This window comes from Pteropus vampyrus, unplaced genomic scaffold (assembly GCF_000151845.1).
Source record: "Pteropus vampyrus isolate Shadow unplaced genomic scaffold, Pvam_2.0 Scaffold20, whole genome shotgun sequence".
Classification (NCBI taxonomy): Eukaryota; Metazoa; Chordata; class Mammalia; order Chiroptera; family Pteropodidae; genus Pteropus; species Pteropus vampyrus.
In genome coordinates, this window is record NW_011888801.1 from 1556245 (window position 1) to 1572230 (window position 15986).

The 15986-nt window shown below is 50.7% G+C and overlaps 1 protein-coding gene across 13 annotated transcripts in view; it reads right to left on the minus strand.

The window, feature by feature from the left end:
• Positions 1 to 15980, minus strand: part of CAMK2G (calcium/calmodulin dependent protein kinase II gamma) — a 55248-nt gene extending 39268 nt beyond the window's left edge. For 11 of the 13 annotated variants that reach the window (XM_011355280.2, XM_023527923.1, XM_011355279.2 and 8 more), the window contains exons 1-3: positions 15822 to 15980; positions 14365 to 14459; positions 3520 to 3579 (exon numbers count right to left, since the gene is read on the minus strand). In XM_011355280.2, coding sequence (XP_011353582.1) covers positions 3520 to 3579; positions 14365 to 14459; positions 15822 to 15886 — 220 coding nt within the window. In that variant the 5' untranslated portion in view covers positions 15887 to 15980. The remainder of the gene's footprint in view (positions 1 to 3519; positions 3580 to 14364; positions 14460 to 15821) is intronic. The other 2 variants (XM_011355281.2, XM_023527917.1) reach the window with 1 other exon arrangement.
• Between the last annotated feature and the right edge of the window lie 6 nt (positions 15981 to 15986).

Genomic DNA, 15986 nt, shown 5'->3' on the forward strand with positions numbered 1-15986 from the left:
TTATCATCTCCATTTATTTCCTAGGCCCCCTCTGCTTGCTGAACCCTCTCAGAACTCCACAAAAAGGCACAGGCTGGAGAAATAATGTGCCAGAGGTCACGGCCACTAACCCAGCAAAGCCCAGACTGAAGCCTAGAAGACTTGACGCCAAAGCCACAGACTATTGCTTCTTCACGTATGGTCCATGGACCAAAAGCGTGACCATCACCTGGAGACATGAGGAAGCTCAGGTCCACCCCAGACTTACTGAATCAGAATCTGAATTTTAACACAATCCCTAGGTGATCCATGAGCACATAAAAGTTTGAGAAGTGCTGTTCTAAACCACAAGGCTAGACTGTGATTGAAACTGCTGGGGCAGCTCAGCACGCAGGAAGACAGAGTCTATTCATCAGAGGAATTAAGAGCAGGGAGCAAGCAGATCATAGGTGGAACACACTCCGTTCAAACTTTAGATGATTAGCACTCCTGCTGTCTCCTCTCAACTCCGCACCTCGGGACACTCTCCCAGAGCTGTTTAAGGTTTTATAGTACACCTCATAACCAAAAGGCCTTTTTTTTTTTTTTAAATTAACAGACTTTATTTTTTAGAGCAATTTGGGTTCACAGCAAAACTGAGCAGAAAGCACAGAGAGCTCCCACATATCCCACCCCCAAACATGCACAACTACTCTCTACAACCCCCACCAGAGTGGCATATTTGTTACAATCGACGAACCTACGCTGACACATTGTTATCACCCAGAGTCCATAGTTTACCTTAGAGTTCACTCTTCTAACAGCCTTTTAACTCCTGGAACAAATTATCTACTAGGGAAAAAACCTAGGGACGCCTGGCTCCTTGCACTAAATACCCTTATGAATTCAAGTGCCTCAGAGTCTGACAGCAACCAGAGGTTGACCGTAAGCTCTTTCTCTCAGCTTCTTCATCTCTGTGCCCCTCTCGGCTGGTCTACTTGTATCCCTGCGGGATGAAGTTAAAGAAGCTGGAGCTAAAAGGGCCACAGCTCTAAAGGATGGAGCAGCGGAGAGATGAGAGGAATAGTGAATTAGGGGGACAAAACTGCCTCCTCTCCTGCCATAAGCCGGGTTAGGATCCATGGCAACCCCCGCCTCCTGGACCTTTAGCTCTGCCACATCTCCAGGAGCCCTGGTTCCCACTGGAAGCCAGACAGCCTGACTAGCCAGCTCTCCCAGGACACAGTCCTGACTCACCCTTCCCTCTCCTTGCCCTTGATCCCAGAAGAGGGCTTCAGACCAACATCTCTCAGGATCAGGGAGTAGTCATGAAATGGAAGAATAGTTCTAGGCAATCAGATGTTGACAGAGTAAGTGTGCCTTGCTTGGCATCTCCTGGGTCTTGCTGTCTCCCTAAAAGAGCAGATGGCTGGTGTAGATGGTCCCTCCATCTGTCTTAATTCTGAGTTGAGGACAGGTGGTAAAAAGAAAGGGCTACCAAACCAAGTAAAGTCTAAAAGGTCAAAAAGTACACATTTAATTTCTAGAAATACATTAAAAAGGACACTAAGACTTTTTCCGGCTAGAATCCCATTTCTGTCCTTCTTGATTGTTTCTCAGTTGTCTTCACCCCACCACAACCCTTCTGTGGTCAACCATGCCCGTGTTGCAGGTGAGGCAGACCTGGTTCTGCCTCCTGCCTCATCCGTCCCACCCATTATTCTCCTTCCTCCATGAAAATAATTCATCACTGTTCTACAAGGTGGTCACAAGGAGCACGAGGAAAGGAAGTTGCTGTCCTCAGACCCTGAGACCCAAAACTGGAACATCAAAATACTTCTGCACTTGTGGATGGCTTGCTTTAGTTACCCACATGCTTTTCCTTCCTATTCTAGAAACTTCTAGGTCAGAGGTCACTAGCTCACAAAGCCTACAGGCACCACAGAGGCCATGCAAACATGAGATAACAGGGAGTGGCAAGGACAGAGGCCAGTGGGCTAAGAGGGCAGCCACTGCCCAGCTCCAGCTGACTACGGCCATGTATGAATGTGGGCTCGGCAGAGCCAAGCTTTCTGATTCAAAAGACTGGGAAATGAAATTTTTTTCAAAAATGTGAAATCTTGTTTTTAAATACTGACTGGCAAATAAAAAAATATTTTTAGACCACTGAGCCGGCCAAACGAAACAGGCCTGAATCCGTGACTGCTGTTCTAGGTGTTCCGCTCCATCATCTCTCTCCTACGAAAGGCAACACATTGGTCCCCGCCGTGCTGTTTTCAGGTGTGGGTCTAACTTCAGAGATCACAGAGAAGTCCAGTAGTTCCAGGCCTGGGACCCGCTGGCTGAGAGGAGTTGGCTCCGTGGCACGTAATGCACCAGACAGAGCTGAGCTCTGGTTATGCCAATCTGCTTCGGGTGTAACACAAGCTGCTGATTGTGATCTATAAAGCCCTGCACGGTTGGAGTTCTGGTTACCTCAGAGCTGCTCCTCTCCCCTTGGGCTGGAGTGTGGCCTCGGCTCTCCCACATAACAGCTCACGTTGAGCATTCTAGCCCAAGATCTGGGAAGCCAGAGGCTGAATAGCTCTGGAGGAAGCATCAAGCTTCGGCAAGTCACCTCACAGCCCTGGCTGCCAACACGGTAGAGCAGGGGGTGGCCTCCGGGGCACTGTGGGAGCCCCAATATTTAGGCCATGCCTGAGGAGCACAGAACATGTGTTGTTCTTTGTGATGACTCAGGGCTTTCAGGGAGAACCTAGGAGATGCTCCCTGCTCTGCCTCAAGTCGAGACTGGGGTTTCTGCTCAGACACTGCAGCCAGCCCAGTTTCTGTCCTCTCTGCGAGAAGCACCAAATCAGGGCCAACGCTTTTGGCAAAGACTATTTCAGCTGAACAATGTAAAGCTGAGCTGGAGTGGGTTGTGGCAGGCAAACCTCCTCAGGCTTTAGAACAACCAACAATGTGCTCTTGTCCCCTAAGCCAGGGTGGGAGCAGGGAGAAATCCTCTTCATTTTTTCTCCTTCCCATCTGACTGGCTCCTGCCATCCCTTCTCCAGAGAAGCCAGGAGGGTGGGCAGCTTGCTTTCCTAGCTCTGGGGAATACAAACAGGAACACCATGGAAACCCCCAGAGTGTGCACGACACTGCAACAGGAACAAAACTCTTTCAAGTCCAGAAACAAAATCCGGACCCTTTCATGACGGCCATGGGGGACCCCTGGTGAAGGACGCTTGCAGGCTCCTAGCCCAGAGCCTCACATGCTGAGGACCTTGGACCTCGGCCCAAAGACAGAAGGCGGGGGGAAGAAAGAGAGTCTGAAACCTATTCCAATACTTCACATCCCAGCCCGGAGATAGCACCGTGGGGATGGAGACAGCCAGGTCTCTAAACCAGAATGCCCCAGTATTCTGAACAAGACACAGCTGTTTTTCCGCTTGGGCAAGAAAGGACACCAGGCAAAGGCCCAAGGACAGAAGTAGTTCCATACATAAAAGCAGTGAATCTCTGTTCTCCCCCGCTGCTACAAAACATCCAAGAAATGCTCTATACGAATGCACTTACCAATGTTTGGATGTTTCAAAAGTCGGCATATCCGGGCCTCACGTTCTAGCTTCTGGTGATCTAAAAGCAGAGGAGAGAAACCAAAATCTATCAATCATCTGTTCAACTTGTGGCCACCTGGCTATTCATACTCCTTCAATTCTTAGGCAACAGCTATACACTTTTTATAACTTGCTGAATTAACGCAGCAGTCTGGAGACATGTATTATGACCACCTTTTCCAGGTGAGGAAATGCCTTAGGAAAACACCTCTAGCTAGTGAGTGGCAGAGCCATGATGTGAAGCCAGGGCTTCAGCCAAACTCTGGTGCTGTTTCTACTATAGCAGGGGTTTCATTGGGCCAGGGTGTCCAGAATCTCTTTCTTGGAAATGCTAATAGTTAAGTTTTATTGAGCACCTACTATATGACCACGCACTGTGCTAGGAGTTTTGTATATATTCCCCACTTCAGTCTTCATAGGAAGCCTGAAACATAATGATGCTGATAATGAAGATGAAGACGATTTGAAAAAATAATAACAGCTAACATTTATCGAGTTTACTTCTACACCAGGCAGATATATCTTTTAATTTATCTTTATAACGACTTTAATGAGGTTGGTATTATTATGATGCCCGTTTGACAGAAATCTTACTTTTCCCCAGGATCCTCTTGGCCACCCACTGCTGTGGCACTCGGGCTCTGGTTACTCTACTTGGTGAAACAACCAGAATCCAAGAGTCCATAGATCCAAGCGAGCTGCATTGGTCAATTCCTTCCACAAGAAGGCAGAGCTCCAGGAAGTAGAGAGGATGCTGCAACTCAAAGCCAGGTGGCCTCCCCACTCCATTTCCCTAGCTCTACTTGCTGGAACCCTGCCAAAACTAACCCTTCACAAAATTTTCCCCATCCTCTGGGCAGACATGCTTTTTCTCCTCTATGACCACCTCTCCATCTCTCGCTGCACCTCTCATAATTCTCACTTCATATATCAGTTATCTTTCAGTCACAAGCTCTTCAAAGGGTGGGACCTTTCAAAGGGTGTTTCTTAGAGTTCCTTCCATAACAGAGGCTTAATAAGGGTTTATCAATAACTTTAGCAATAGTAGTAATAACTATTATTTACTAAGCATTTGCTACATGGACTCTAGACTCAGACCATGCATGAAATAAGATAAGGTATGCATTATCTTATTTCATTCTCACAGAAACCCTGTGAGGTAGGGGATCCGATTAGCTCCATTACATTACAAATGAGAAAACTGAGGCTTAAACAGTTAAAGTAACTGCCCAAGGTCACACAGATGGCAGATGCAGGCAGTCTGAGCCTAGAGTCCTCTTTCTCCATCGCTATATGACGACAGGATAAAGAAAAGTGAAAGCATCAAGTAAAGACTCCAGGCTTTGTGGGGCATAGTCCAGTTCACTTCAACATCTCTAGCCCAGGCAGATGCCTTCACATCCACACGTGCCAAGCAATTCCTGCCTCCAGTGCCCCCATGTCACAGATGATGAAACTGAGACCCAGAGAAATTAAATAATTTGCCTAAGGTCCTACACAGGAAAGGGACAGAACTGGGATACAAACCCCGGCCTATCTGAGATAATGCAGTCTGAGATAAGGTAGGGCTTACAAACTAGAAGGAATTCATATTTATTGTTTTACCAACCACCCCCAGCTTTGTGCTAAACCTTCCCTCTAGCGACAGCTCTGCTCTGTAGAAGAAGGAGGTACGGACAGGCAGAGATTAGTTCCTGCTGCCCAGCTAATCCATCCCAGCTGCCCAAAGATCTGGGTCAGGCCTTCCTTCTCATACTCAAGTTCAAGATGACCACTGGCTAAGATGCAGTCAGGAGAACCCCAGGTAACCCTGCACTCCCACATTGCCTGGGATCCCTTGGTCCTGAGACTCTTCAGAAGGGGAGTTAGTTGAGAAAGCAGCAGTAGTCCTGCCTGGTGCAGGGGGCTTCACTTCTTCCAGATCTGGCTGGGAAGATGTCAGAGCCAACTCACCTTCCTCCTGCCCCCAGACCGGGGATTGGAAGTACCAAGTTAGCCAGCTCCAAAGCTACAGACCCATCGGCCCTCTCTCTGACCATTCACCTCACCACCTCCAACCCACAACTCTCAGGCTTGGCTGCCTGGGCAGATGCAGAACAGCGTCTTGCTATGTGGAGGTGGCAGCTGAGGGGAAGGCCGAGAAGATTAATGTTTATCTCCTCCCTTAAGTCTCTTACTGGCTAATGGTTACAGTCCCACAACAGCAACAGCACTAAAAATAAGGGTGCTCTGGCTTTACCAATGACTCAGAGTGGGAAGAGGAGAGACACAGATTCACACTCCCAGCTCCTCGAAGGAGCCGCCCAAGGTCCAAAGGTCCATGTTAGTCACTTAGTTTGACCCTAAATCTGAGGAGCCGGGCCCCACATTGTGGGTGAGGTCTGTGTCTTTTCTGAACCTCGGGCTGTGGCTTGGTGCTTGCTCTGATCCTCAGCCATGGAGCTCCACCGTTGACACATCAGTTTTAGAGTCAAACCGCCACGACTGAGTCCCGGTGCTGCCACTTCAGGTGAGTTATTAAACCCATCTGAGCCTCATCCATTCATTCGAAAAATATTTAATGAGACCTACTATGTGACATGCACTATTCTAGATGCTGGGAATACGGCAGTGAACAAAACAGACAAAAAAATACCTGCCTTCATATGCAATTTAGAAAAATAAATCAAGGAAGGGGGAGAGTGTATATTTAAATAGGGTGGTCAGGGAAAGCCTCAGCAAGGAGGTGACATTTGATTAGGACCCGCAGAAGGCGAGAGGGTGAGCCAGGCACATTATCTTGGGAAAGGTGTCTTCTCTGCTAAAATGAAGGCAGCAATATCTGTGAATTAAATGAGGTAATTGGGTAAATGCAGGTAAGTGCTTAGCATGGTGCCTGGCATACAGGGGGAGCCTCCTTTCCAAGGATCCAGGGATAAGATAGACAAAACTCCCCAGGCTGGGCTTTGTGGCCATAGCTATGACCAGAGTCGAACCCACTCTCCCTGAGCCTGGGCAGTCACAGGGTCTACAACACACCAACTGAGCCCTCCAACCTGGCTCCATCAGCCTTCTTGGGAGTGGAGGGGTATTCTTCCATCCCTCGTGTCTACAGCCTGCAGGTGAAGGTTAGCAACAGGGGCTCCTCAGAGAGAGAACAGCCCAGGAAGTTCCATTGCCTGCGGGATCCCTCCTTTTCCTCGACCTCAGCTTTGCTGGCTGAGGCACCCTGCCATTCAGCTCTGCTCAATGAGCCATGTGGTTTCTGCCTACCACACTCTCCCTGCCTCTCCTTCCACCACACACAGCCGGCCAGCATCCCAGCCTCTCCAGCTGCTGTCTCCTGACCCTTTTCCATACAATTCCTGTCCTGTAGTCCCCTCTAGGGCTGGTCCATGTTTGGGAAAAAGTAGAGGGCTCTACCACAGCAGCAGTGGGATTCAGGAACAAGTATGGTTTATACAGCATCCTTCCCAACTGCAAGAGATGTCCCAGCTAAACATAGAATCCCCAACCCCAAAAGCGGTGACACCACTGAACTGGTTTGGTCCACAGTGGAAGGTCTAGGCCCTGACTCAACAACCCAAAGTGATAACACACGAGTCAGTGCTCTTGTCAAAAAGGCGACCTTCACTCCGAGACACACCTCCTTCCAGTCACCACTGAGCTCACTGTTCCTAGGGAACAGCTCAGACCTGCCAAGCAAGGCTGACCCTCTTCCCACCCACCTTTCCACTGGGTTTGTCCCCGCCCCCCCCCCACAGCCCAGCCCCCCCTTCCTGTTTGACAACAGTCACTTCCCGCTTTTGCACAGGGCCACTTCCTGCCTGCCTGTGTGCTACTGCCATGGAGAGACCCACCCCTGCCGGCCTTCAGGCCAGCTCCAACCACAGCCCTCTGCAAAGTTTTGCCCCTCATGAGCAGAGGTGGCAACAGGAGCAGAAAGCAGAAATAGCTGTTATCAGGGACCCGCTTCCGGGCTTCCCCAGCAGCCCACCAAGGACAGAGCCAGGCCTTGATACAAAAGAGTCCCTGGAGGCCTTGCCTCTCCCACCTTCTGCCCAAGCACTTCAAGACTTGGTCCAGGGTGCCATGAGGACAGGTATCCTTCACAGGAAGGGCAGCAAGAAGTGACCAGATGTACCAAGGGAAGCAAAAGAGAGAAAGCACACAGAGAAGAAATAGCATGCAGCAAAAAAGGAAGTACAGAGCCCTAGAACACCTCTTCCCTCGGACCCCAGAATCAAGAGGCCAGGGCGGATCAGCCACTGATTCTCCACAGCCCTGCAGGGACGTGCCTTATTTAGTGACATTTCTCTAAAACCACAAATGCCAACACTAGCTTCAAATAAGATTCTGCTGCCACCTAAACATACAATCTTCTTTAAGTGGGAAAGAACACAGAACCCTAACTCTGGTTATGGGGACCCTCCTCAAGTTCCAATCTCAATGACACACTTAACTTTTCAAAGAGTATTTTGAAGTTCTGTGCCTGTGGCCCTAACACGCATCGTGAGAAGCTTCCTACAGCCTCACCAATTTCAGATGCTCAATGTGGGACATCCCCTCTTACTGCCCTCCTGTGTGCCCCACTCCGGTCTGGCCCCGAGGCATCAGTCTGAGGAGTCAAAACAAGGGCAGTGTAGGGATTTGGTGTCATAATCCGGGTTCTCCAGCTACTTATAAACAGCCCCTGGCCTTGGGCACTGTGACCAGCAGGAATCACAAGCCACAATCCCACTGACCTCACCCTGACACTGTGATGCCACATCCTTTCCTCTTTGAATCTCACTCTAAAGGTGCAAAGAGTCTCCAATTAAGAGCAAAGTCCATCTACGGTGTAAGAGCAGGGGCCATGGCTTCGATTTCCTTCACACCCACACACCCTGGGACTAGCTGAGGGCTAGTAGGACAAGGCCTGATACATGCCTATGTGAACCCCAAGACTCTGTCCTTTAATCTGGCATCCTCCCCTTCTCTTCAGTCTAAACTCCAGCAGTTTTAAGAAACACAAATATCCGAGCCCCACTCTGGCCTTTGGATCTTAAGACAAGAGAAGCTTTAACTAAAGAGGGAAAAAAGAGAAGTGCCAAGAAGTGCCCCATAGCAAAAGTCTCTCAAACCAACTTGGACGGAGAATATCCCCATGGGGTCACTAGCAAGCCCCAAGAAGGCAAGGTTCTGCCTCTGAACATTCTGGGCACTCTTAAGGGCCAGAACAGGGTCAGCCACTCAGTTCTCCGTGCCCCCGGCAAGGCTCTGGGTGCCTGCAGCCTTTGCCCACTGTTTTGGTGACATTTCCTTCATGGTAACCAGCCCCAAGTAAAACATCCCAGGAAGCAGCCCCTAAAAATAGCTCCTCCCAGGGCAGCAGCAAGGGGGGGAGGGGAAAGAGAGGGAGGAGAAAAGAGGGGAGCAGATGGGAAGCTGCTGCTGCTGCGGCTGCTAGGGCCCAGGAAGTAGAGATGGTGTTGTGGGGAGAGGCTGGAAATCTCCCCACTGAAAGAGTCTGTACCCAGAAGTGGGTACAGACAAGAATGAGGCCTCATCCATCAGAAAAGAGGGATTTGCTCCACTGGGCTTAGAGCTCTGGGCCTAGATGGCGAGGTGTGGGAGTGACATATCAGGATTCATCACAGGAACAAAATACCCAGAATCTGTGTTTTAAATAAAGGAGTGAAAGGGTAAGTGAAGACCACATTGATTGAGGATGCCGGGGTCTGAACACTAGCAAGATTCACTGGCACACCTATGGCTCAAAACAAACAAACCTTTTGTGCCTTGGTTTCCCCACTGGCCTTACAGCAGACCTGTCTGGCCATGGGCAGATGACAAAGGGCCTCTGCCAAGAGGCACTCAAGAAGTGCAAAGTGTCCATCTTTTCCTGTCACCACCCTTTTGGAGCCCATGGGATCAGGCCCTTGTCAGCCTGCCAAGGCTGTCCAGAGAGCAGCAAGCACAGAGATGGGGGCAGAAACCCTTCAGACCCACTCCTCTCCTTCTCTGTCTCAAGCCTCAGCAGAGAATGGGGTCAGCCGCTCACCTCTAGGGTTTCAGCACAGACTCAAAGCTTGGAGCACAGCTTCTGACATGGGACCAGAGCAAGCAGCTGAAAGAAACCTGGGGATGGGGCCACTTTTCGACCTCCATCCCCACCCCATGATGACAGTGCCCAAAGTCACTCTGGGAAGGTGGGAGGGAGGGCTGGGTGACAGGCCGGTGTTGTACGAGCTAAGTCACACAACTCACAGCATGACTATATGACGAAACCGGCCCAGCATAAGCCTTGGCACAGAGAAGGGACCTCTAGGCTGCTTCCTCATTCACTTGGGGAAACAGTCAGATAAGCTCAGTTACTTATATACAGGATGCCCATTTCTCTGTCAACAAAAATTGGCCTGCTTTATCCTTAGGAGGAAATCATGGTTTTTCATACAACCTCCTTAAATGCTTCCTCAAGTCCCAGAGTCCCGGTGCTGCATTGATTTCTCTTTCTTCTCCCCGTCCCTCATTGCTGCTTCACTCTCCCCTCATTTCACCCAGATCCTTAACAGGAAAGTCTCACTTGGAGATACCACAGGGGACACAAATGTCATGGGGGCTACTCAGGCCAACACCAAGGGGGTGGGGATTCTAAGCTGGCACCACCCAGAGGGATCCTATTTCAGTCCCCAGGGCCAGCTGGACCCAGAAAGGGACAGCCTTTGCCCTTCTGGTGGCCAACATACCACAATCCCAGCCACTCAGCTTGCCACAGCCTTGAACATGAACTGACACCCCAATCTGGGAGCTCAGAAGGAGGCCCCAAATCACAGAACAGTCCATGTGCACAGATGGCCACATATCGGCAGAGATGCCACCTGGAGAAGGCTGGGTTAAGGTGTGTCTGGTAAATCTCAGAGAGCATGGCAAGAGCAACTGTCGCTGCGATTGCTGATTTTAGATGGCATTTCTTAATGCACGGCTCAAGGACCGCTTGCATGAAATTCACTAGGGTACCTGTTAAACAGGTAGATTCTGAAATCCCACCCTAGTCTTCCAGGAGCCAAATCTCTGTGGATAGAGCCCAGGGATCTGCATTTTTAATGAGTATTCAAGGTGATCCTTATGCATACTAAAATTGAAAATCGCTTCTTCAGAAAGTCCCAAAGTTGCCCTAGGTGGCCAATAATGAGAGAAAACCATAGCTATACTGCCTTCCTACATTTCCCACCTGCATTATGCCCCAAGCACACAACTTTAACCTCATCTATCCTCTCCAACAGCCATGTCAGGCCTACAGCCTGGCTCCACGGAGCAGAAAAGGAACCCAGACCAGCACCAGGGTATAAGGGTTCCAGCAACTTGATTCTCGGGGTTTCTGAGAGTCAAAGCCAAAAGACAACCATGATGGGTTACGTAGTCTTCTTAATCTATTCATTCGACATGTGTATGCTCAGTACGTATCAGGCACTTGGCAAGGCCCTGCCAACACAAAAGTAAGGAAACAGGTATGGTTCCTACCCTCACCTCCCAGGTCCTCACGAAGAGGAAAGCTTTTACTCACATTTAGCTTCAATAAAAATTTCTTCGCATGGGGTATACAGATTAAATAAATATAGCGAGTACTGTAACAGATTTCATGATATTGTTTCTGGTAGCATCTCTTAGTAAGGACAAGTATCTGTCATAGCAAAAGCAAACTGGAATCCAGATAAATGGTACAAATACAGAGGTTTCTTATGATGCTAACTGTTCCAAGAATAAATCCTAAACTATGTAGAAGGACCATTTACTCTTTAACTGTAGCAATATGGGAAAATGCTTTGGATGTAAGCAAGAGAGCAGGATATAAAATGTTATGCTCCATGAGGTGAAAATCTATATGCATATGAATAAAGATAAGAAGGGAATATGAAGATTTAAAAATAAAAAAAAGACATAAGGGCTCAGGCTCCTTGGGTGGGGGTGCTCTCAAATCTTAAAATAACGACTTATCATTGCCATCACCTGGCCCACCAGCTCCTGCATCCAAGCCTATTTTAAATGCCTCCTTCAGCCTAGCGGAGAGCTAAGCTTGGAACCATGGGCTCCCTTAAGAGCCCCAACTCCACACCTATTGCTGTTCTGAAGTAAGTGAAACGATATAATGTGACTTTCAGTGACTATGTGTAGATAGACCTGCAGACAAAGAGAGTGCTCAGTGCACAGCCACGTGAACTTCCTACCTTGCAACCCAGCCACCAATGTGGGCCTGAGTCCATAATGACAGAAACAATAGAGCAAAAGAAGAATTCCATCCAGATCCCATCCCCCAGAAGACCAGGTGATCTCTCCCCCTGCCTCCTAGGCCACCTCACCATGGATGCCAAGGAGAAGCAGCTCGAAACCCTCTTTCTTTCCTTTCAGTTTGCAGCACAGAGAATCACAAAGGAAAAAAAAAAAAGGCAGAGAGACTCAGCAAACAGCAGGCCCCTTCGGACCCTTATGGATGACCCTGGTGGGCCCATCACATTCTCAGACACAGAAATCCAACACCTGCGGAGCCTTAGACAGACAGACAGCAATGAGTGAAACCCAGCCCCAGCTGCTGCACCTTTATAAAATATACAGTGTAAACTGAGAGGCTGCAGGAAGTCACGGCCTTCACTCCCTAACCCTATGGGCACCAGCCTAGTGGGCCTCTTGGTCCAGCTCTCTCCAGGAGCTCACATCTCCCACGCCCACACCTATAACACAGCCACTGTCTTGCTCCCTTCATCTCCAAGACAACACCCTCCCACTCTCCCACCTCCAAACAGTATTGGCACTTACATATTCCTGACCCTTCTTGTAGGCATCTGCGCCTATCAGCCAGGACCAGGCCCTCTGTCTCAAAGTTAACCTGGCACGCAAGCCACACGCAACAGAGCCCCAGTCTTGGCATAACCATCTCAAAAGAGGGGAAGTTGTTGTCTGAAGCATATGATCTTACAGTGAATTTTCTACTTGAGGAAAAAAAAAAAAACAAAGAGAAATCAAACCTCACCCAGTTTGGGCAGGGAAAGAATGGTATCAGTTGGGAAAGACAAGACAAGGTTGAGAGGAAGTGAAGACGGGAAAGGGACATGATCACACAGGTCAAGGAAGTTCAGATGGATAGAGGAGTAGAAAATGACAGCCCAAGACAGGTAGCTCCACAAAGTCACACCAGCTATCCCCATATTCCAGAGTTCGGCTCCCAGTTGTTTTCCCTCTCTCACCCTTGGGTGAGAGGACACTTGTGAGATGAAGAAAGCAAAGCATTGCATGATTAACTGGGGACACCAGCCCCATCTCTGATGCACCAGGGCTATGCTGTGTAGGCATGGGGAGGCAAGCACTGTCAGACTGTCATCCCCGCCAGCACCCTGCATCCTTGGCCAGAGGATGTCTGCCAAAGAGCCTAGCCCACCACGTTACCTCTCTCCCCCAACTCGGAGGAGAAGTACATCTGAGTGCCCACATATCTCTATGGCAACCATCACCTCCAACTCAAGATACCCAGAGAGAATGAAAACAAACAAATAAGTCAACTTTATAGCCAACGTAGAGGAACAGCAAGAGACGGGAACTGCAGGGAGAAAGCAAGACAAGCTCTGCTTGTGGGGATAGAGAGGCCCTCCCAGCCAGGAGGCAGACACCCTGCTAAACAGGTCTCAGAACAATTGTCAACATAACAGAAGCCCACCTTCAATCTCAGTGGAATTTTATAGCTTCTCCAATGCTTGGGGACATACATTACATCTCTTATCCCAGAGATGCCTGGGGTCATTACTAGCCATAGCCCATGTCTTCCCCAGGGCATCTGCCCTGGCTCTTAATGTATTCACAACATCCTATTGCCCAGCCCTAATTCCTTTCTCTGAATCTCATAAAATTTGTCCCCCTGCTGCACCCTGCAGCCCTGGATGACCCGACCCAACCACATACCTCTGTACTCACCAGACCTGTTCAGGGAGCACTTCACACATTGCTATGTCTATACCTATCAGATGAGTTGAGTTTGGCAAGCACCCAACACAAGGTTCAGGGAGTGTAGGTTCACGGAGTGAAAGACAGGGCCTGACCTTCCTGGCCTCAGGTACTCAGGAGGATCTCACAAGTCAGGCTCCAAGGCCTGGCCCTTCATAATCCTCAGACCCTGAGGCAATGCTGCTCCCACCCAGACCAGGCCATTGAGAATTCCAAACCATGAGGCATCACTCTCTATCCAGGACAGACTGCATTTGCTGCTGCTGCACCACCAACTTTGTAATTTGATCAAAAAAGCAATCAAGTTCATCTGGCAGGATTTGTTCCCAGAAGCCCTCACCACTAGCAGCCTCCCCTGATGTTTACAGATTCCCTTCCCTTGGGAGTCTGTTCTGCCGCCTGGTGGGCAGGGGGGAGGCTGGATTTGTCAGAGCTGTTCACTTACTGCATTTCCATCCTAAGTCACTACTGGGGCACAGGGAATAGGACAGGCCTAGAGTGGCTACCACTGCCCCAAAGAGGGACTACAAATGCCCTAAATTAAGAGCTCTCCATTCCATGCCACTCACCGCTCCCCATACCCTCCCCTTCCCTAAAACCCAAACTCCCTTTAGCCTTCAAGGACCTCTCCTCCCTGCAGCTACCTACATCTACATCTTCTTTACTCTTTTCTATCTGAGCACTTATGGTTCCCCATGCAACTTCTTGTCTGCCTTCAAAGTCCATCCACCCTAAAATCCTAACTCTTCTTCAAATGTTAAAACAAAATGCACAACTCCCAACTTCTGGAGCATCTTCAGAAGCCATAGCTCTGGAGGCATCCCAGGAAGAGGCCAAGCTAGGTAACACTCACCCCGCGCAGACAACTTCTTGGTATTGATGATTTTTGCTGCATACTCCTGAGTGGAGGTTTTCTTCACACACCTGCGGACCACAGAGAAAGCACCCCTGGAGGGAGAAGGGGGAAAGAACTGGGACACCGAGCAGAGTGGAGTGACACAGATGCTTCAGGTCTGAAGACAGACTTACTCCCTCCCATCAACCTTTAGTCAAAAATCACACACACACACACACACACACACACACACACACACACACACACACACTAGCACACTGACCATCACCATCCAACACTGAGCAGAAGGATGTGGCCACTTCATGACACTGAACAGATGTGGGTGGAGGACTGCCCCACTCCCACCCCCACATCTAGTCGCTGTGCAAAGCAACAGCCCAACCTCTGGCTGTACATCAGGAGCTGGTGGGCGATGCTTAAAACACACACCTGCTGCACCACACAAACAGACCTGCAGTCCCAGCCAACAGAACCAGAAGAGAACAGAGACCCTGCCCCTCTCTCAGAAGGAACAGGTGAAAGCAGGGGAAGAAGAGATTAGGAAGAGGGTATAATCCTCCGAGGGAGAGAAATCTTCTTCAACCATGGGGGAAGGTGAAGAAAGTGAGGCTCAAATCATCCAGAAGCGGTTTCAGCCCACTTCATCCCACTGCATCCCGGTTCAACTGACAGCAGGGAAAGAGAGGATCCAGTTGTGGGTCTCAGAAATCAATAGCTCTTCTTCTCTATGCTATTTTCCTCTACGTTCCCCCTCACCCCAAAACTGGAGTTCGCACTCTCCAGCTCTGGAAACATCTAGGGGGGCGGGGGGGGGGCCGGGGTTGCTGCAGCGGCCAGCTCAGTGCGGAGGGGAGGGGGATGCTGCGGCTGCGGCGCGCGGCTCCCGGGACCACTGCAGGGATGGGGGGAGGGGACTGGGGGTGCTGCAGCAAAGCCCGGCAGCAGGGATGGGATCCTAGAGGCGGCACTAGCGGGGGGCGGGGCCGGGCACCAAACATCCCCCCACACCCGGGCACCGCAGCAGGGTAGGAGCTGCAGGGCCGGGGAGGGTCCGGAGTGCTAGGCGCGTGGGACATGGAACGGGGTGCTGAGTGAGCTCCTGAGCAGAGTGGGGAAGGGGCCGCCAGCTGGTAGGGTCAAGATGAGGGGCGCCTGAAGGGTGCGCGAGGGGCGGGGCTGGAGGCGCCCAGGAGCGGTCCGGGGGCTGCAGTCCCCACGGTAGCGCGGGGTGCAGCAGCCCAGGCAGCCACTGCAGGGCGAAGAAGGGGCTGCTGCAGGGCAGGGAGCTGGGGATGAGGGGGCCCGGAGGAAGCGGGCGGGAAAGGCTGGGGGTGGGGCGGGCCAAGGGGGCGCCGCAGCGACCGGTGCAGGGCCGGGGGGCGGGGCGAGGAGCCGCATAGCGCCCGGGCGTTGGGGGCAGGGTGGGGGTCGCGGTGGGAGGCGGGCGACCGTACTTGCCAAGCTCCTCGAAAAGCTGGTAGTCGTCGGTGAAGCGGGTGCAGGTGGCGGTGGTGGCCATGCTGGCGGGCGGACGCGGCGGTGCAGCCCGCGCCGACGTCGGTGCACAGTCACCGCCGCCCGGCCGAGGGAGCAAGAGGAGGAGACGGGGCTGAGCCCGG